At 42.3% G+C, this 21,017-nt stretch overlaps 1 protein-coding gene across 6 annotated transcripts in view; it reads left to right on the forward strand.

Annotated features, from left to right (window-relative positions):
* Window positions 1–21,017, forward strand: part of TMEM131L (transmembrane 131 like) — a 136,198-nt gene that overhangs the window by 55,112 nt on the left and 60,069 nt on the right. For 5 of the 6 annotated variants that reach the window (XM_081136613.1, XM_081136614.1, XM_081136617.1 and 2 more), the window contains exons 4-7: window positions 9,612–9,680; window positions 13,537–13,660; window positions 14,878–14,994; window positions 16,108–16,218. In XM_081136613.1, coding sequence (XP_080992739.1) covers window positions 9,612–9,680; window positions 13,537–13,660; window positions 14,878–14,994; window positions 16,108–16,218 — 421 coding nt within the window. The remainder of the gene's footprint in view (window positions 1–9,611; window positions 9,681–13,536; window positions 13,661–14,877; window positions 14,995–16,107; window positions 16,219–21,017) is intronic. The other variant, XM_081136618.1, reaches the window with a different exon arrangement.

Consider the following 21,017-nt stretch of genomic DNA (forward strand, 5'->3'; position numbering starts at 1 on the left):
CTGATTGGGACTCAGTGAGCCTATAGGCGCTGGGACTTTAGCAAACGTTTTCACAGTTTTAACCTTCCTTTCCATTTCTCCCAACACTGACTAGGAAACAGTAACTGTCTTTCCCCACTTTTTCTCTTCTGGTTTTGCAAGAGCTCAGCGTTTTGACACCATGTCTAAGGCCTTTAAGTAGATCAGGAAGATAGCCGGGTTCCCTTGTAGGGTTTCTGCCAGCCACCCAGGGGAAGGAGGTAATGTATTCCATTAATTGAGGAAGTTTCAAGCAGTCTTTAAAACGTAGAGTAATTTTTACGCTTTGCTTTCACTGCATTGTGAAGGTGTTACCAGAAAATCAAACTCCCCTATTGCTCCTGGGAGTGAGGTTCTTGTGATATCTTCAGAAAGTGAATTTTCTAAGAACGGGGATGGGATGTGGAAGAAGGCTTTATTGGCATGAAGTTACACTTCTCAGCTTCCAAAGTCCCCTGTCCCTTAAGCCAGTCCTGGAAAAGATGCAGCTGGGGTTCCAGCAGCGCTAGAAGTAAGGCCAGTGTCCAGAGTTTCCATTCCATGTTGCAGCCGGGTGTAGTTCAGCATCCAAGCTAATTAAAGTCCATTAATCCATGGTGTAGAGCCTAACGTGACCGTGAGCCACATGGGTGCAAAGGGAGCAAAGCCCCCTGCCACAGGAATTCAAAGAGGGCCTGGGCGCTTGTGTGAGAGAGGAAAGAGCAAGAAGGAAGGGGAATGTCCTTTGTTTGGAAGTTTAAATACTTAGGTTTTGCATGCTTGCAGTGACCACACCCATCCTGGCCACTAATTTGTTCCCAGCTATGACTGGCAGACCACAGAGGCACCCTCCCACGTTGCTCAGACCTTTACTGGGTGTGCGTCTAAACTTGTCTTTGTCCAGTCCCTTCCCCTATCAATCAGCAGGGAACAAACTTGGAGAGTATTAAATGTAGCTTTTTGGCAAAGCTGTATAAATGGCACGCCTATATCTAGTCTTCTCCTTTCTTTCCTGTTAAATCATAAGCAGGTTGTTACAGTGGCATCAAAGGATGTTGAGCTCTTATCGGCAAGAACCCTTCTATGACTTTATTCCTGGTAGGCCAGGTGGGGACATCAACTGTGTGTTCCTTCTAGCACGTGTTTCATTTCTGGTGTGGCCATCTCAGTCTGGGTCCCCTGTCTCACAGAAGTCCTTGCATGTCCCTGCAGGGGGACTTGTCCCTGCATGTGAGGCATAAGGCAGAATGAAAGGTTCTGAACTAGAAGGTTGTTTCTGTGTGTCCAGTCCTAAAGGCAGCTCATATTTGGCATTTCTTAGTTGACACCCGCAGGTGACCAAAGCCACCATAGGCCACCACTACAGTCAGTGGCTTTTCCCAGTGAAAGGGAGAAGGAACCATTCTTTCTTTACTTAGAATTTTCTTTTGTTTCACCATCAGGTTTGGGTTATGTTTGGGTTACTTTTATTGCTTTAGCCATTTAGTTTCTGATTTATTGGGAAGCTCTGGTTCTGAACCACATGAAAGGCTGGCTGTGGAGCCTGCCTCCCCGGAGCAAGCAGGGCCCGGAGCCTGGGCCAGTTGCATAGTGTTATTCTGTTGAGTCGCGGCCACTGGAAGGCTCCGGTGTTTGAAAAGGGTGAGACGTTGCTTCGGTTAGAGTTAAATTGTGAGGTAACAGAGTTCCAAGATGCTAGTGGTTTAAAACAACGTACCATTTTGTGTGTTTTTTTTGTTTTTGTTACTTCCACTATTATTTCTATTGGTTTCAGGTGTACAGCATGGTGGTAAGATAAGAATATATTACAAAGTATGCCCCCCTGATATCTCCAGTACCCACCTGTGAGTTTTTGATATGCAGTTTAAAAATCAAACTATGTTAAAGGGCAACTTCAAAAATAGGGCATTGGTTAAGTAAATTATATCACCTCCAAAAACAAACAAATAAATAAGATAGCATTTTTTCTCTCCTGTGAAAGTCTAGAGCCATGCAGCCTCTGGCTCCCGAAGTCTTCAGGGACCCACATCCCCTTCCCTAGGGCCTGGTAGTCAGTGTGCAGGGTGGGGACATTTGTGTTTATGGCACAAGATGGGAGGCATGGGCCAAAGGGTTTCTGGAAGCTGCCGCACGATACTTCAGCTTATATCCCATTTGCTAGAACTTGGTCCCATGGCCATACCCAATTGCAGGGGAGCCTGGGAAATGTGACCAGCTAAAAATTATGGGAGGATAGAGGGATATTAAGGGCCAAAAAACAACCTCTGTCATGGAACCCTGGAAAAGAAACCATGAAACCATGAGCATAATTTCTCAAGGGAAAATTGCTTTTGACATAACACAGTTTTAAGTTTCCACCTCCCCTTTTCCCCATCCCTAGGGAAAAAATTCCAGCCCCTCTGACTTGTATTAAGGAGTATTCTTCTTTCTGGGCATGTTCTAGACTGGTTTCTCCGAGTCAGTATTCCTTAGGTTTCACATGAGAAAAATCAGCTTTCAAGCCATTCTGACAGTGGAATTATATCATACGAGTGAGTCTGGCATTAGTAAGTTGCGCTCTGTGGGTGTGTGGTATATGCTAGCGTGTTTAGTGGACAGCGTAACAGTCCAGTTAAAAGAACTTATACATGCCTTGTTTTTTTCTTAATTATAATCAGAGGGTAGATTTTTTTTCTTGTTTTAAAGGTAGAAGACTTGAATTTGTTGAATAGTGTTGTCCAGGCATTCTGCAAAGGCACCACCCTGAGACACAAGTTAGGCCAGTGCCAGTTGCTGTGTTCTTCCCAGAAAACTGAAGCTGGGGCTTCTTTAGTTCCTATGGCCAGGATGCTCATGAGACTGGCCCTTCAACGGACAGTTACAAAGCTTAGAACATTTTTATTAGATTTTCCCAACAGTATTGCTGATATTCTGTGTAATTGCCTGAAGGTTGTTTTGATATATTTGCTCACATTGAGATTTAAAAAAAAAAAAATCAGTTCAATGTGTTTGAATTAAAATGTTCAGAGATATGAAGTTATATAGGAATATATATATGTGTGTGTGTGCGTGTGTGTGTGTGTGTATATATATATACACACACACACACACACACACATGTTTTACCAAGAAGCTCTCAGAAATTGCCTTATGTACTTCTTCAGTTTTTATCTTACCAACCTTTCTGCAGTCCTAGGCTTTCATTTGGGTTTTTCCCCTTGTCTGGAACTCCTTCCTTCATTTTCACCTGGAGACAGCATACCCAGCCTTCTAGGTCCTGCTCAAATGCCCCCTCTTCCAGAACGCTCTTCCTAACCCGCTCCACACTGTCTTTTCCTCTATGGACTCTTCTCTGCCTTGTATCGTATGTGAGACTGGAAGCTGTGAAAGTTAGGCAGCCTCTGATCCACCTTTGGATTTGGGTCAAATTACCTTGGCTGTGATGCTCTCCTAATGCAGGTGGAGTAGGGAAATGAATGCCAGTAGGAGCGAACATCGATGCTTGTACAATACGAGTAAGTTTAGCTACCGATTTGCTTAAGGGTTAGAGGTGAGCTTTAAAAAATAGCTCTTTCATGTTCAGAGAGCCTATATCTAAAGTTATATGGACGCTTTGGGAACTCTAAATTGGTTTTCTAAAAAGATCTACAGTATTGCACAAACTTGCACTGTCTGTGTGACTGAGGAGGAAATGTCAACCCTCACCCCTTTCTCTCCATTCCCTTATCAACTGTGAATTTCTGCTCTGGCTTCCTGCCACACTAGCATCTGCCCAAATCTTTTACTGCTGGAGACCTCTAATACTGAATTACTTTTTCATGCTAACTTGTTGTCCTTGAGCTAAAAGGCAGCACAAATGTATTTTGTAGATTTGAAAATCATACTTATTTTAGTATATAGTGGAGTCTAGGGAACGATGTTAAATCTTTAAGCCATAGATGAGAAGCCATATGGTGCAGGAAGCAGAAAGTTGGAACTAAAGTTAGGAACCAGGAGCTTAATTACTGGCCTTTCCTTTGATTGGTTTTTGCAAAGTTATTTAACCACTTAGCTAAAGGAATTATTTAACCACTTAGCTATAGCACATGGACTGTGGTGTGATTAAATGTATAAATGTAACATATTGTAAAATTCTTTAAATCAGATGCAAATGTAGTGCCTGTCGAATATAAGGTCCTGTTAGTGAGAGCAGGAGGGGAGAAAGTTGAGTGGTGTAAATGTGTCGAATTCCTGGACGGCCCTCAGCATGCATGTGGAGTTGGGCGAGGCATTGAGGCAGGGTCTCATGCAGGCTCGCGGCCTGGGCAGGTGGCCATCCCTCGCCGCGACTGTACCGCAGCGCTGTGAGCCGAGGGGGAGGAGGCAGGGCGTTGAACTCCGTCTTAGATTCCATTCGGAGGTGCCTGCGGGCCATCGGCAGGAGGGCGTCTGGTTCAGATGGAAACTCCAGTCAGGGGCTCGGCAGAGGAGTCCAGGCCACAGATACACGGTCTTGGGAAATGAATCAGTCAAACCACAGAAACCAACTCTGGCTGATTTAAGCAGAAAAGGAATTTATTGAAAAGCTGTTGGGCAGCTTACAGAATCTCTAGGAAGACTTAAGAACCAGGCTCAGAAAACAAACAAGCCCAAAGGGGACTTGGTAGCTAGAGCCACAGCCAAAACGTGTCATGGAAGTAGACCACGGAGGGCTCTGCTCCTGTGCCGGTCGCCCGCTGCCCGGCCGCTGCGGTCACTCCCAGAGCTATCTGCATCTTCCTGCATTGTGGCATTGCTCCTGACACCTGTCCGCAGGCGGGTGACTCTGGCCAAGTCGAGGTCAAATACCAGCACCTTGCTGCAAGCAGGGCTAGTAAAACTAGTAAATGACCCTTTCACAATCCAGAAGGGGTGGCAGTGGGAAATCTATGAATGTAGTGAGGAGGCTTAGCTGCTGGACAGCCAAAAAAATGACAAATGTCTCTATAGGAAGCGTCACTGTATGGGTGATAAATGAACCTATAGGGTGGGAATTGAGGAAGAATGAGGGAAACAGTAATGAGAGAGAGGGGCAGTGGCACAGAAGGAGGGGAGACAGCCAGGGAGGTGAGAAGCAGCAGGCCTAAAGGGAAGGAGGAAGACTGGGTGAGGTTTCCTAGAAACCAAAGGAGGGCACTTCAAGAGAGAGTAGCCAGTGGAGAGATTAAGTGAGCTCAGTGCTTGACTTCGCAGTTTAGAGTCGGTGACCTCAGCAAGAGCAGTCTTGGTCGAGTGAGGGTGCAGGATGCCAGAGAGGAATGGATGGCAGGCAGTGTAGTTAGTGCAGGGGCTCTGATTCCCATTGAAGGAGATTCCCGTTCAACCGCGCAGTGGCCGAGTGGGCTTTGGCGAGTCGTTTATACAGTCAAAGCATCTGTTTCCTTGTGTGTGGAAATGGCATAAAGGATAATAAAGTGCTGGGGACAGCATCTGGTATACTGTTAGTGCTCAATAAATGTACTTGCTGACATTGTTACTTTTGCCAACAGTTTGGCCGTGAAGGGAAACAGAGGGCTTGAAGCAGGTGGGGAACACCAGGAGTGTCTTCTCAAGTGAGAAGGGCATGCGTCTCATGGAGCGGAGGAGAAAGACAGATCCGGAAGGGAGCTAGTGCAGATTTTGGAGAAGGCAGGATGGGGGCTGTGAGGCCCTGGAATCAATCCTGGACCCACCCAGAAAGGGGTGGGAGGGGTTACTGTTTGACAGAAGGAACACCTTATCCACGGGCAGTATGAGTTTGGAGGCCATCAGCAACGGAAGGGGCAGAGTAGCATGGAAGACTTTTGCCTGGCCTGAGGAAGGCTTGGCTATCAACATGCCAGAGTGGCTTAAAACCCCAGATAAACCCCAGAGTGGCTTAAAACCCCAGGTGCTCTTGTTGGCAAGAGCACCTTCCACAGACCACAGCTGATATTGCTTCAAGGACTTCCCTGTTTGCTTCTACCTTAAAGCCCAAGGCTTTCTATAGTAGAAGAAACTAGGAAAATCATGCTCTACCAAATGACTCCCCCCTCTGTGGGAATTTAGTGGGGAAAAATACTGGCTTCTGCCTCCATTGTTAAGTGCTTCTTTGCATGGAGTTAATTTACCAGGGAGAGGGGCAGTTCTAACTTGAGTAGACTTGCCTGTGTATTTCATATTTTTCCTCTGAAACTTCTGGGGAGAATTTTTGGAAGTGAAAAGTAAAAGCAGAAAACAACTTGTAGTGCTAAGATTATGATGTAGAATTTTATAACTCATATAATTATAGAACTCATTTCAAGTGGTTCGGGCCATTTGCTTTTCCCCCCGCAGGCCCTAAAGCTGAGCACTCGCTGTTAGATCACAGAAGTGCCTGCGGCAGTGTCTGTACTGTGTGTGGGAACCTGCGGAGGCTTTGCCCTGGAGTGGGTGAGCCTCAGGACCGGCTGCCCCAGGCTGGAGCTTCTTATATCTCTGCAAGGATCAACTCCAGGTTTATGGTGCAACAGAAAAGTACCAGATTCCTACAAGGTCCCTGGGAATAGCAGCAGAGTCCTAGAAATAATCTGTTTCCTGCTCAGGGTCCAAGGAGATTTAACAGTGCAGGAATCTCTACCTTAAGGGATTCCACACTGGGACCTGAATGGGCACTCAGAGTCTCCTGACTCTAGGAACAGCCCAGTAAGTAGTTCATTAGTATAACAGGTCTTTCCTTGAAAACTTTAGTTGAGACAATAGCATTATTTTTGCATGGTGGTCTACTTTGTTACCTTCCTGAGTGTTTGTGAGATGGGTGTCAAACCTTTTCTCATGTTCACACCACCTTTTTTACCTTCATCCTGTGGCTAAAGCCCTTGTCACAGCCTTAAACATTTTTTTTAACAGTTTCAGTACCTGTAGGTGATGGGGCTTCTAGAGCCAGATGAAAGCCAGTCCATTTAGGAATATGGAAAACCAGACAGTTCCACCCTCCCTGTATGTGATCACTGTCGTTTCTCGAATTCCTCTTAGAAGGGGGAGTTATTTTTCACCTGTTTGGAGCAGCTTCTGCAGCCCCTCATCTGAAACATTGCAGCGTTACCATCCAGCACAGGGCCACGGTACATAAGACTTGTTTCACGGCAGGTTACGTCGAGCGCCTGACGTTTCCACTGTCCACGTTCGGGCCCAGCGAGGCCTTGTTTGCTCGCTGCAGCGCTGTCTCAGGGCTGCCCTCCTATCTGCTCTCTCCTTCGCTCACCGCTCACACTCACCTCCTTGCTTTTTGCTCTGCACTCAACTACTCAGAGCCAACAACAGGCTAATTTTCCAATGCGTTTTCCTTGCTCAGACGGCGTTCCCCAAATGCAGCCTGTGCTTTCCTAACCCGTTCACTTTCCCCCTGCTTTAGCTGTGCTGAAAGTGGCCTCCATGCAGTTTCCATTCATGGTAGACGGTCCTTGAGGCCCATTCCCCTTTCAAAGCTTCCCTGATTTTTTTTCCTTTTAGGTAAATGCCTCCTTTTCTCTGAATGCTCTTGCTCTTCGAGTTTGGTTGTCCAGCTTGGCGGAGCCTTGTCCGGCTTCCTGGATTATAACCTTGAGGGGAGACTCTTCCTTGAGCTGGCCCCGGGCCTAGTGCAGTCAGGCCTTACTTACTAAACTGCCTAGAGCTGTGAGGCTGGGTCTGGAGTCCCTGGGCCACATTTGTTGCTCATTCAGGGGAGGTGGAGCATCGCGTTTGAAATGACGTGTTTCAGTCACATAACATTTGTGAATGGCCAGAACAGTTGGCCATAGTTAATTCAGTTCCAAATCTCATTTACAGGACTGAATTTTTCTAAAGGGTGTGTGTCTGATGTCAGCACATAGGTTGAATTTCCTGAGAATAAGGAGTCTGGGCATCCTGACATTTTTCCAAGGATCTCAGACTCTCTGGGTACAGCTCCTTCTGTTTGCCAAAGAGGAAACTGAAGCCTGTGTCACATGGAAGTTCATAACATAGCTGAAACCCGAACCAAGGGCTTCTCATTTCCAGTGAAATTCCTTTTCTCTCTCCTAGCCACTTTTTTGAATTGTGTTTGTTTTATATGCAGAGAAAAAGGTGGCCAAAGTTTATTAAAAAATCAAAGGAGAGAAGAAGATTGAAGAAAAAATGTTAGGTAATTTAAGACTAAGATATTCTTTCAAAATAACACTGTGGGCTTCCTTGTACACATGTCCTGCTGCTGAGGGAAGGCTCAGCTGTTTGCAGAAAGCGGATGTTTTTAGAATAAGGCCTACGAAAGTGCTAAGGGCTAAGCAAGTCATGGAGTTAGTCCTGGACTTTTGGGGTTTGGGAGGCACCCAGTAAATAGTACCTCTTCTCTGTGCAAGCTCAGCACAGGGAAGAAAGAGGTTAGTAGGAGTTAGGCGGATGGAGACTTGAGGTGTCACCTTTAGTATTAATATGGCTGGTGCTGGAGATAGAAAAAAAGAGCTACAAATAGGAGGTAACAAAGGAATGTTAGAGAGCAGGGAGGCAGGGAAACTTCGAGGCAGGAAAATGGACGGAGGAAGAAAAGATTGCTGTCAGGATTCTCCCTATGAGGTGAGGATTTTGGAAGGGATTCTCTGGTCTCTGGGTTGTTTGCACCTTCGAGGAAAACGGGAGAGGGACTTGCTGAAGGTCACAAGGCTTCTGTTGATCGGCAGGTTGGAAACTCTGATGTCCACTCCTATACCAGCCTCCGAACCCTCTTGGTGGAGGGCTGCTTGGTGGCAGGAGAAAATGGAAAGATTGTGTTTTGGAAAGCTTGCTTGAGTCTTTGAAAACAGTTGCACAGGTTACATTTAAGAGCTTCTTCAATTAAGTATTTTTTGGATTAGATGGCTTGTAAAATGTCCATGTATACATGTACATTCATACATGCACACATAATATATATACATATATACACATACTATGTATTTTATATATTATATATATTTTGTATTTTATGTCTTTAAGCACGCTTATAGATTGTTATAGTGTATGTTTTTTCTTTTATGTGTTTTCTTTACATGCTTTTTGGTATGTTAATTTGTGGCTTTTGAATCTGAGGGAAAATTGAGTCATAATAATGATTAATAACTACTGAAAATGTGACCTGCCACGTGAGATTTTATGTGGTTGTTTTCCTTAAAAATACAGATCTGGTGATGGTTTCAGCCTTTCGGAGCAACCCTGGCTATCGTCCCATCCTTTCCTTGTCATAAATAGTCTAACAAATTTTTAGGGGCCAAAGCTTCCTCCCTCTGCAGCCCCCACCCCCACAACCCCCACCCACTTACCTTACTTGAATGTCATTTCTTGAATTTGGGTTTATGAAGATAGTCATGTTATCTGAATTCATCCAGAAATGAAGCCTATTGAAAATGAAATCCATCCCTATTTTTGTCTGAATGCTTACAGAACTTGTACATTATATATGAAGTTATATTAACCGTAATCTAAGGTTATCCTAGATTTTTGTAACTGTAGAATTATATTCGACTTCTAATAATTCAGTTTTAGCATTTAAAATCTAGTTCAGACTCATCTATAAGATAGTAGAATTGTATCTCATAAGAGCCATTGGCCTAGGCATATCCTCTTAACTTAGCATTCAAATTTGAAAACTATAACAAAAATTCATCTCTCTTTCCTTTCTTTTTTAGCTTCTCAGACAAACTATTTAGTGGAAAGGGCTTACATTTCCAGCCAACAGTTCTAGATTTTGGAATTCAGTAAGTATCTTCTCTTTATAATTTATAAGAACTTATTTTATTTGCATTATTTACTTTCAGGATATTTTATATGTGTATGATGTCAAATACTTTTAAAATATATTCAGAATATCAAGGAAAATTAATCCTGGGAATTGTTAAAGGGAATGTTTTTGTGCAAAGGAGAGTATAAGAATTGTTTTAGCCCTTTCTTTAGTTTTTAACAACTGTACCTTATAATAAACCTGCGATTGGAATTTAGTAGGAAGACAATATTAAGTTCTTGTTTTTCTAACACAAATCAGATTATTTTATAATGAAAAAGTCTAAATATTGATGGTTTCTGAATTTGTTTAATTAGATTCACTTACTGACTCATTTTTACTGCTCACTGTGCTTCAGGTTTCAAAATTGCAGGCATTAGTTATTATGATTAAGACCTTGGAAATGAGTTAAGTGGGGAAGACAGCGCATAAGCTGTAATTACTTCGTGTTAAGAACCATGAGGCGAAGGGAATGTGATGAGTGTCAGTTGAGGGACTAATCTGTGAACTCAGAGAAATTAAGAAAGAGAAGGGTGAAGTCCTGCAGGGGAGGAGGGAATTTAAAGACTCTTGTTGGCTGTGACAAAGCTTGAAACTTAAAGTGTTAAACTCCCTGGATGCAGAATATTGCTGCATTGAATAGATAGAATTTCAGATTACTAGAGTTCCTGGGGTAGAAGTAAGAGTGTTTCAGGTGTGAAAGCTCTGTTTGCTTTAGCGGCCAGGAGAATCACGGAGAGCTTTTTTGAGTTACAAGAGAAGTTATGTAAATGAAATAACCCTGGTGTTAGGAGAGCATCTGGGGTAAGTTAGTGGGGATCTCCTGACGTGCCCTTCTCTATTCATTGGGGCACCTTTCTTTCCATTTCCTTCTGACCCAAAAGAGTAGAGCTGCAATGAGGGAGAATGAATTTTCAATTTAAAGTATCTTGTAGAGCTTTTTAAGGAGATTCCATAAAAGGAAGAAGAGATAAAAGTGTGCAGGGAGATTGAACTTTATAAGACTCCAGGTGCCTGCTTTTTCATTTATGAATTTTTACTCTTAGGTCAAGAAACTTTATTAGGAGCTAAATTCATAATAAAACCTCACTGATTTCAAATTCTGAGAGAGCACTGTGCTTTTATGGAAAGTCTTTATTGTAAAAAGTTTTAATGCAGGATCTACTTTAAAGAGTGTTTAGTACAGTTTGGTAGATAGTATAAGAGGGACAGTAGTAAGTATAGTTAGGTTAGTTTAACAATTCCAGGTCATGGGATGCTGGCTGTGTATAATGTATTTACTCTTCAGTAACATAAAGGTCCTGTAACCATTGCACATGGATGGATGTATATATTAGCTGCCTATGTTAATTAGCAGCATATACCAATTGCCGGTCCTGATGGCTGAAAGCATGTTGGGAAAAAAGTTTAAATTCTTTGATTTGAAAAGGTTGCTAATTTTTAGACTTGAGTCACCTTTGGATGATTTAGTTACATTTATGTAGTACTTCTATATAAAAGTACTTGTTTCTTGTCATTTGAATCTTTTATCAGCCCTGGAAGATTAAGTATTATCTGTGTGAGAGAGTGTGTGTGTGTGTGTGTGTGTGTGTGTGTGTGTGTGTGTTTTCTCCAATACCTCTGTATTTGACCATGTACTAAAATGTTGTGGGGGAGCAATGCAGTTTATAAATGAGATCTATCTAGGATATGATTATGGGAATAAATTTGTTTTTGTTGAAGTTTTAAAAATCTCAGAACAAACGAGTTTAAGTTGGAACCCTTTAAAAATTAGTCATTTTACCTAACTTCTGACAAATGGCATAATTTATAGGCATTAGAGGAGAACTTTAGCCAGAGTTCTCCTGATTTCTTCCCTGCCCTAGTTCAGCTTCGGCTGCTGTTTATTTTGTGCTGACCTTGGGTGAGCCCCATCCCTTTCACAGCGCTGATTTCCCTCTAGGATGCGTGATCAGGATCATGCTATTCAGTTGCCCTCTGCCTGCTTCTTAGGGTTTATTTTAAGGGTTAATATTCTGCTGGTCCTGAGGCTTAAAGTGCTAATCATTCATGAGGGATTTTAATCGTTCTTTTGTAGTATTAAATTCACAGAGCATCTTCCAGTTGTCACCAGTGAAGGAAATTCTTATCCTCATAACACTTTTAAAAATAGAATTTATAAAAATAGAATAAACATAATGCAGTGGTAGCTAGGTTTCAGCCAGCGTTCCCCTTCAGTCTGGGGAAGTTCTGGTGGACGCATTCTCTGGGCTCAGCAGCATTGCAGTCTTGCAGTTGTGTTTTCTAATCTCTCTCTCTGGGAGACATCTGTGTTCTTTGAAACAAAAAAAATCTTGTGTTCCAGTTGTGTGAATGGGATATAAAGCTTTGGGCTCAGTAGTAATAACTGCTGATTGATTCTTACTATTTACCTAAAACCTAAACCCTCAGAAGTCCGTACTTATTTAATTTATTTGAGAGAAAAGGCAGGTGTGAACCCAGTACTTTTGAAGTAGAGCTTTCTGAAGTGACCCTCTCTGCTTATGGTAGTATAAAAAACGTTAGTTGTATTATTTAAGAACACTGAAAATTCAAGGTTTTAATCACACTGATGTGTATTGCACTTGTAACTGACTGTGAAGGACTTATTTTTTAAAATACACATTGGACATAGAAACCTTTAATTAAGACATTATTAAAAGTAGGAGGAAAAGCTAGAGTAACAATCCCAAGAATTTGATGGTGATAATACAGTATTTTGGTAACCCCATTGTATGTAAGTGAAACAGTTTTTCACTTTGTTTTTCGAAAAGCACAGATTTCTAATATCAGAGAAATCAGAATAAAATCAGAGAATTACAAGCATACTAAAGATGAGTCTTTGGCTGAATTTAGAGTATGGTTTTATTTGTGGGCCTTACTAATGAAAATTGTATATTTGGGTCTCTCCCACTGAAGGTATTAACACTGGAGAAATGACTTCAGTGAAATTTTTGTAGGTTTTCTATGTACTGCAGCTAATTTGACTAGAGTGAATTTGGCATTGGGTGGTGGAACCAGTGGTAAATGATTGGAGGGAACATTGCAGGTAGCTCCAGGTAGTCAGATGGGCCAGATACCAGCTCCTTTTCTCTTGTAGTTCCTTTGTCAGAGCCACCCTTGTAGGTGGGAAAGCCAACATTAAGGTCCCCAGCAGCAGGGGTATTTGCTGTAGAGCAGAGATCCTCACTCTGAGATTCATGGAGAGTTTTGAAATTAGTATAAGCTTTTGTGTGTGTTGGGGTGTTCTGAAGGACTCCTGATATTTCACTGGGTAAGAACCACTGTTAGATGGTGCTGCAGGGTTTTCACTTTTCTTAAAGGAATGGTCTGTAGCAACAATTAAGTTTTCCTTTTATAATACTTAATAAGTCTCTTTGCCAGTTGAAATCCATTCCCCCAAAAAGCCTCTTTAAACTTATTACTCAGGAAACATACCCTAAAAAACTTGGGTTTTTCTACGAGTTTCTTATCTAAACATATTTTCATTTGATTTAGAGTCGCAAGTCAGACAAGTAGTACCTGGTTCCCACTGTGTACTCTTTGCAAGCATGTTATGGCCTGGGTGGGTTGAATACTTCTAATCCCAAAACCAGTGGGCTGCTACTATGGGTTGGCATAAGTCTTGTTAAAGAAAGTTGTTTTTTTATGGTTGTGGATGAAATGTTTTATTAATAACAGGGTTTGATAATTGCTGCTTTTAACTTTGTAATGAACATCAACAGCTTTTTTTGTTTAAAGTATATATATGGATGGATGGATATGTTACAGTTACAAGCACACAATATATTATTTTTTCCCCATTTCCCTCCTAGGTTCCTGGGACACCCTGCCGCCAAGATTCTCTATGCTTATAACCCTAGTAGGGATAGCGAGGTCGTGGTGAATTCAGTGTTTACAGCTGCTGGACATTTCCATGTGCCTCCTGTTCATTGCAGGGTGAGTGTTGATGTGCTCTTGGAAACTATGCTGTGGCCGGCTGCCAGCTTTTCTTGCTTTCTTTGGCCTCAAGTTTTTACTTTCGGCTCCCTGTCTCCCCTTTTTCTGCTACCCAAACTCTTTCCCTCTGTGTGTTTGCTTTAGCACTTATTTTTTTAGTTGTTCATAGTCATGATTTTGGTGGTGGTTGATATCTCCATGGAAAAAAATTTTAAAGTCTAAACTAGGTAGTAATGTATGTATATTTAATAAAACTTCTTCATCATTAAACACACTTAATATTATCTGCTTTGAGTGACTACCAATGTTGAAGCTTTTAGTAATGAATAAAAGTTAATAGTTGTGATCTCTTCACCTGGTGAACCTACTAAGCTAGGTAGGACTCCTTTGAAATGCAGGACTAAAAGGTAGTAAATAGCTCCTTAATAAGCTAATTTGCACCATTACACAGAGATCAAGACCCTGGCTTTCAGTAGTTTTAATTTCAGTAATCTTTAACTTTTAATGAAGATCCCAATTACCAGTGGCTTTTAGTTACTTACTTATTTTGCTTACTTATGTCTACCTGATGCACTTTTTAAAAATTACTGTGACTGCCCTGGCTGGTGTGGCTCAGTTGGTTGAGCATTGTCCCATGCACCAAAACGTCACCAGTTTGGTTCCTAGTCAGGGTACATGCCCAGGTTGCGGGATCGATCCCCAGTGGGGGGGGGGGGCGCGAGAGGCTGCCGATCAATGTTTCTTTTTCTCTCTCCCTCCCTCTCTAAAATCAATTTTAAAAAATATTGTGACTAAGGAAATGACATAAGAGGGAGCCCAGTATTTTATTTACAGTAGTGCCTCCAGGTAAATGCTTTCACTGACTTTTATTTAGTATCAATGTATTTGTACATTGGTGTTTATTTAGAGCTAAAACTGTGTTAGGTAAAGGCGTTGAACACATGGGTGTGGAAGAGGAGGGACCAGGAGAGATGTGAGGCAACTGAGTCCAATCCCAAGTGAAAGGATTTGGCAACATACATAAGTCCATACTTATGTTCTTTTAGATTGTGCTTGTTGATCTGTGTTGGAGATTCTCAGAGATTCCTGCTACTTATAAAGCAAGTGTGCAGAATATGCAAACATTTGTTCACAGAAATCATCCAAAAGAAAGTCTGTGAAAGACTATTTTTCCAAGGGGGCCATTGCAGATGGCTAATTAGGTACCTCTCTTTCAGGTAATTCCAGCAATGGGGAAAACTTCCTTCAGAATTATTTTCTTACCTACTGAAGAAGGGAGCATTGAAAGTTCTTTATTTATTAATACCTCCTCGTATGGAGTCCTTTCCTATCACGTAAGTAACTTTTTCCTTCAGTCACATAGTTTGGTTGTTGACTTAACAAAGGGGTTTGGCTAGTTTAAAAAAGACATTTGGACATGTTGCCGCCTGGCTTATGCCATTAATATTATATGGCTGTCAGCAATGCTAAACTCCCCAGCCTTCCCCATCTTCTGCCTCGTGGCGCACACAGGTGGCTGTGCAGAGCGTAACTCTCGCCATGCGTCTTTGAAGGGTACTGGAACAAAAGAATGAAATCTACCGTAGAGTTTTCTAGTATAAAATACAGCAGGCTTTCAAAGCTCACGGTCCTCACCCCACAGACAGTCCAGAAGGAGGGACCTATAGGGGGGAATTTCTAGTCACTTGGCCTCCTCCCCTCCTGGGCTCAGGAATATTTCCTATCAGGGAACGTGGATTGTGTGCTTGGGGGCCATTTTCCAGGGACCTTGCTGTTCTTATCAAGGCACTAGGAAAGGGGAGTAAGGTATCTTGTTGTGGTTGTTCCCCAAAATAGTTAAGAATGTTTGTCTTAAGTTGTACCTGTGACATCTTTAAGAGGGCTTGGCAAGAAGTCATTTAAGTGCCAACATCTATCTCACCATTTTTGTGGTGAATCCTCACTGGATTCTATTACGCACGTGGTCCCACATCAGAGAAGTTGACTATTTGTGAAAAGATGTGTTACAATGAGGAACATTCTGCTTAAATTCAGCAACTTTTGTTGCTTTTTTTGGGGTAGTCAGATATAAATATAATTGGATAGAGTCTTGAAGGCCAAGGTGGTGAATACAGATTTCCTTTGGAAAGGTATTTTAGCATGATGGCAAAAGTGTTTCAAAACTACCAGAGGAGCCCTAGCTGGTTTGGCCCAGTGGTTAGAGCATCTGCCTGGGGACTGAAGCGTTCCAGGTTCAATTCCAGCCAAGGGCATGTACCTCGGTTTCAGGCTCAATCACGTGCAGGAGGCAACCAATCTATGTGTCTCTCTCACATTGATGTTTCTCTCTCTCTCTCTCCCTTCCATTCTTTGGGGGAAAAAAATGGAAAAAATATCCTCAGATAAGTATTAAAAAAACAACAACTAACAGAGAAATAATCCCCCCTTGCCCTCTCTCTTTCCTGCAGGTATCTGGAATTGGTACTCGCAGAATCTCTACAGAAGGGTCTGCACAGCAGCTCCCCAACGCCTATTTTCTGCTTCCGCAGGTCCAGAGCATCCAGCTTTCACAAACACAGGTAATTTTAACAGTCGATTTATTTTGAATGCCGGTCATCACCAAGCTTTGTAGCCCTCTAAATTTATGTATCTTTTGCAGAGTACATACAGCCTTTTTATACAGAACAAGGATTTTACTTTTTTTCCTGCTTTTTGAAAAAAATACTGATATATATAGAAACCGTGTATGTCTATAAAGAGTTTTTCTTTTTAATGGCTGTATAGTCCATGGTGCTAACATTTCCTAGTTTGTTTAATCCTGTTGTTGGTAATTAGAAAGGTTTCCAGTTTTTCATTATTGTTACCATTAGGCCATGTACATATTTTATAAGTTTTTTAGTTCCCTTTAAATTACCTGTTTCCTTGGGGTATATTTCATAAAGAGGGATTCTGTAGTTAAAGACTATGAACGTTTTTATAGAGCTTGTTAAATCTTGCCAGGTTGCTTTTTAGGAAGACAGAACCTCAGTAGTCACCAGTAATGATATTCCTCCAGGAATGTCTTACTACCTTCCCCTCTCCCTGCTTCCAGTCCTGCCTGTGTGTGGCTTCATGCAAAGGAATATTTTTGATGTTTTAGATGGTATATAATGACACCCTCACATTCTTTTGATACACATTTCATTAATAGCATATGGGTTTAGCCATTTTTTCCCTTTGATTATCCACATTTCCTTGTAACTCAATAACTTTCAAAATTGAAAAGACTCTTGAGCTAATCTATTATGAACCTTACGTATCCTTTTTTTAAAAAATTAAAATGTAGTTCACATATAGTATTCTATTTTAGTTTCAGGTGTACAACATAGTGATTCAATGTTTATATACCTGCAAGGTGATTGTCATAAGTCTAGTACCCAGCTGTCACCATACAGAGTTATTCTGATATTAGTGACTACCTTTCTTTCTGTTTAGTGAATAAAGAACATTGTATAGAATTCTTTCTCAGTCACAGCAGTACCTGGGCTCTCCTTCATTCAGCAGCCTCCTTGCGCCTCTGCATTTCTGTCTTTATGGAGCTTATATTCCAGCGGGCAAGACAGACAAAATGAATTTACCTGTAATGCAACGCCTGGGGGCTTTGTCACCACGTATATAATTATTAAACATTTTTAATATTATTTTCATTTTTATAAAATTGAATGGCCCCTCCTGCAAGGGTTTAGATTTCTTTTACTTTGCAAATTTGGATTTGTTTTAAATCCTAAACTTAGTGGGGCCTTATTGAAAGGTTTTAAGCAGGAGACTGATGTGGTCTGACCTGCGTGTTTGTAACTGCCTGCCAGGGCTAGAGTAAGTTTAACTTGCATATGCTGACAGCATCACTTTTTTCCTATGAACATTGTTAGCCTTATCTCAGGCTGTCCTTCAGCAACGGGGGGGCAGCCGAGAATGTCCAGGTTTCTCTGGTGACTGAGATTGGGAGCTTCGAGAGCTAGATGCCATATTAGGGGTAACACAAGTGTTAAAACAGAGGTGAGTGTTCAGATTACTTTAGTTAGTGGGGTTCATTTAAGGATGCGTGGAATTAAGGGTCTCATCGAGAGGTCTCAGAGTGAGACCTGGATATGACAAGAGCGTGTACATTATCCGCTCTCCTGGAAGATCCTGTCAGTTGGCCGTGATGCCACTGGCCTCTTCTGTATCCACACCATTGTCATCTCTCTCCTCACTACGACAGTAGCCCCTTAACTGGCAGCCTGTACTGTGGCCCTTTCTAGTCTTTTTCCCAGAAATGCAAGTTGGACCTCATTAGTCACCTGCTTCACCCCTTTCAGTGCATTCCTCTAGGTCGTGGGATTTACACCCCGTCCTTACGGGAGCAGGTGGCTGTAAGGCCCTCCGCAGCGTGGCCACCGTGTCTCTTCAGTCTCGTAGCACACCACACTTGCTCTCTGCATTACAGGCACACCAGCCTTCCTCAGCTTGCTGGCACATGCTGTCTGTTTTCACCCCTGCCACAGGTCCTTTGTGTCTGCAGTTTCCTAAAACTCCCCCTCCCCCAGCTTTCCATTCTTCCTTTATCAGCTTAACTTCTTCCAGGAATCTCTGCCCATTAAGTAATCACACAACCTGTAACGTGGTTACTGAGCCACTCTTTCCTTCGCTCCGTGGAATCTGCGCCGTGAGAGCAGGGCTGTCTGGCTCGGCGCTCCACTGTATTCCTCGCCCAGCCCAGCGCCTGCGTCCGGAGGTGCCCGGTGAACATGGGTTGAGCGAAGTTCTGGCCTCAGCAGGTCTATAGCCCGCCCATCAGGAGCACTTTCCGTTGCTCCCTGTCCTGTGGCGCACGTTGGTGGTGACTTGGTTTTCCTTGGTCTTTGTTTGTGTTAGCTAATACTAAATTCTCTGTTTGGTTTCTTTTTTCTCTTTTGCATTTTAATTTATTTTTTAACAGCCTTATTGAGAAGATTCACTTACCATAAAATTCACCCACTTAAAGTGTAGAATTCAGTGGTTTTTAGTATAGTCGCAAAGTTGTGCAACCATCACCACTATCTAATTTTAGAATATTCTCATCGCCCTAGTCCCTGGTGACCACCACTCTGTTTTCGGCCTTTATAGATTTGTCTATTCTGGACATTTGATATAAATGAAATGTGTGGTTTTCTGTGATTGGCTTCTTTCACATAACATAGTGTTTTCAAGTTTCATCCATGTCATACCATATATTGGCCTTTCATTCCTTTTCATTGCCAAATAATAGACCATTGTATGGATGTACCACATTTTATTGAACTGTTTATCAGTTGGTGGGCATTTGAGTTGCTTCCACTTTTTGCCACTTAAAGCTTTTATACCTAGGGATCTAAGTGGAATTGGATTTTAGTATAATTTATTGAGTATTTTTAAATGATCTGGCTTAAACATGAACAAAGGTGAAGGCTCCGAAACATGCAGATGCAGCTCGACTCCTCCAGACTGCGATGATATGCTGATCAGAGAATAAAATAGCAGGGCTAGTTCACAAAACCGTGAGCCTGGATCAGAACAGAAAACAGCAGGTGTGCTTGCTGTGCTGCATTAAGGACACAGTCCAAGTGGCGTTTTTAGATGGCACTCTGTTTCAAAGCTTGAGAGAATTGCGAGTTGTCAGAATGATCACAAACAACATCATACAATTTGTCGCTGCAATTCCATCATGAGAAATGAAATAGAAAACAATCAGAAAACCGATGCATACCCTTGTGCATTGTTGTAATACATATGATTTGACACACGTGACGCACTTTCCTCTACTGTCTCTCAGATGTAAGGAAGCTGAACTAGGTTCTGGTCACCTACCAGGATGGCTAGAGGCTGGAGATGGTGAGAGAGAGAGGGAGAGAGAGGGAGAGGGAGAGAGAGGGAGAGGGAAAGGGAGGGAGAGGGAGAGGGAGAGGGAGAGAGAAACATCGATCAGTTGCCTCCCATGTGCATCCCACCTGGGGATCAATCTTGCAACCTGGGTATGTGCCCTGTCTGACCAGGAATCAAACCTACAACCGTTTGGTGTACAGGATGACACTCCAACTAACTGAGCCCCTGGCTAGGGCTGATGATGGCTTCTTAAACAAAACTGTTCGTTATTTTCCTAGTCACTGTGCTTGCTGGGTCTCCTGTTGTCTACAGGATAAAATCTAAGTGCCTTCGCCTGGCGTGCAAGGGCCTCCATCGCCTGGCTCCAGCCTCTTCTCTCGTCGCTGCCAGAACATGGCACCCCCGTTTTACAAACCACCTCACCTCCATAAGCTCTTACCCCACTCAAACTCTAATTAACCTCCTCATTCTATCCTTCGAGACCCAGTCCAGATACTACCTCTTCTGAAACCTCCATGTTCCAAGGCAAGTGTTTGCTCTGGTCCCACGCACTTCGTTCAGATCCCCGCCTTAACAGTTACTGTCCCATGTTGTCCCCTCGCCTGCTCTTCCATGAGGCTCCCTAGGACAGGATGTTTCTTTTTCATTTTTATCATTGCAGCATCAACTTAATGTTCAGTACATTGACGGCCCCCAGAGTTTTTAATAGATAGATGAGTCAATGGCATCTGAGTTGACATCCCCAAATAGTACTTCTGCCCCTCGAAACATCTAAGGTTTGCGTCACTTCACCTTTTCTCCACATCAACCAGTTTGACCTTCAACAGATTTACTGCCAGGGCAGGTGGTATCATTCTTATTTTAGAAATTGTCGAATGGACTTAGAGTTTAAGTTACGTGGCAGAGGTTGAGAGCAGAGCCAGGATGGGCAGTCCCAGCTCAGTATGCTTTCAGTTTTTGCCCATATATAGTAAGTGTCATAATGATTTTCATTTCTTTTGACTTAGTAATTCCTGTGCAGGAAAGATACTGCAAATAAAATGCGGAGGGTTTTTTTGCAGCATTTTATAATGGCAAACAATAGTAGAAACAGTTAAAGGCTCAACAGCGGAAAACAGGATGTGTTAAATTTGAGTGTCTCAACATAGTAGACTATTAAGTAGTTCTTCCAAGTCATTACGATCTCTACATAGAAATCTCTGACAAGTGATTTGCAGGGTACAAGCTAGACTATACTCTGTGATTGTAACTATAAAATATATGATGGGATATACTATGTAAGTAGAGTTGTATTAGGATCATGAAAAAGCAGATCTGTTTTTTCATGTTTTCTTCAGAGCTGTTTTGGATCCAAGCTATTGAGATTTAGGGAGTGTTTCAGTGATTTATTTGGGCAAAAAAGAATACTTGAAATTGGCACACTCTCATAATCCGGCATGTGGGGTCACTATAGCAATAAGCCTGTCTCAAACAGGTCAAAGAACTTACATTATTGTTATTGGAATAATTGTAAAATAAC

This window comes from Miniopterus schreibersii (genome assembly GCF_964146895.1).
Source record: "Miniopterus schreibersii genome assembly, chromosome: 4".
NCBI classification, from domain to species: Eukaryota; Metazoa; Chordata; class Mammalia; order Chiroptera; family Miniopteridae; genus Miniopterus; species Miniopterus schreibersii.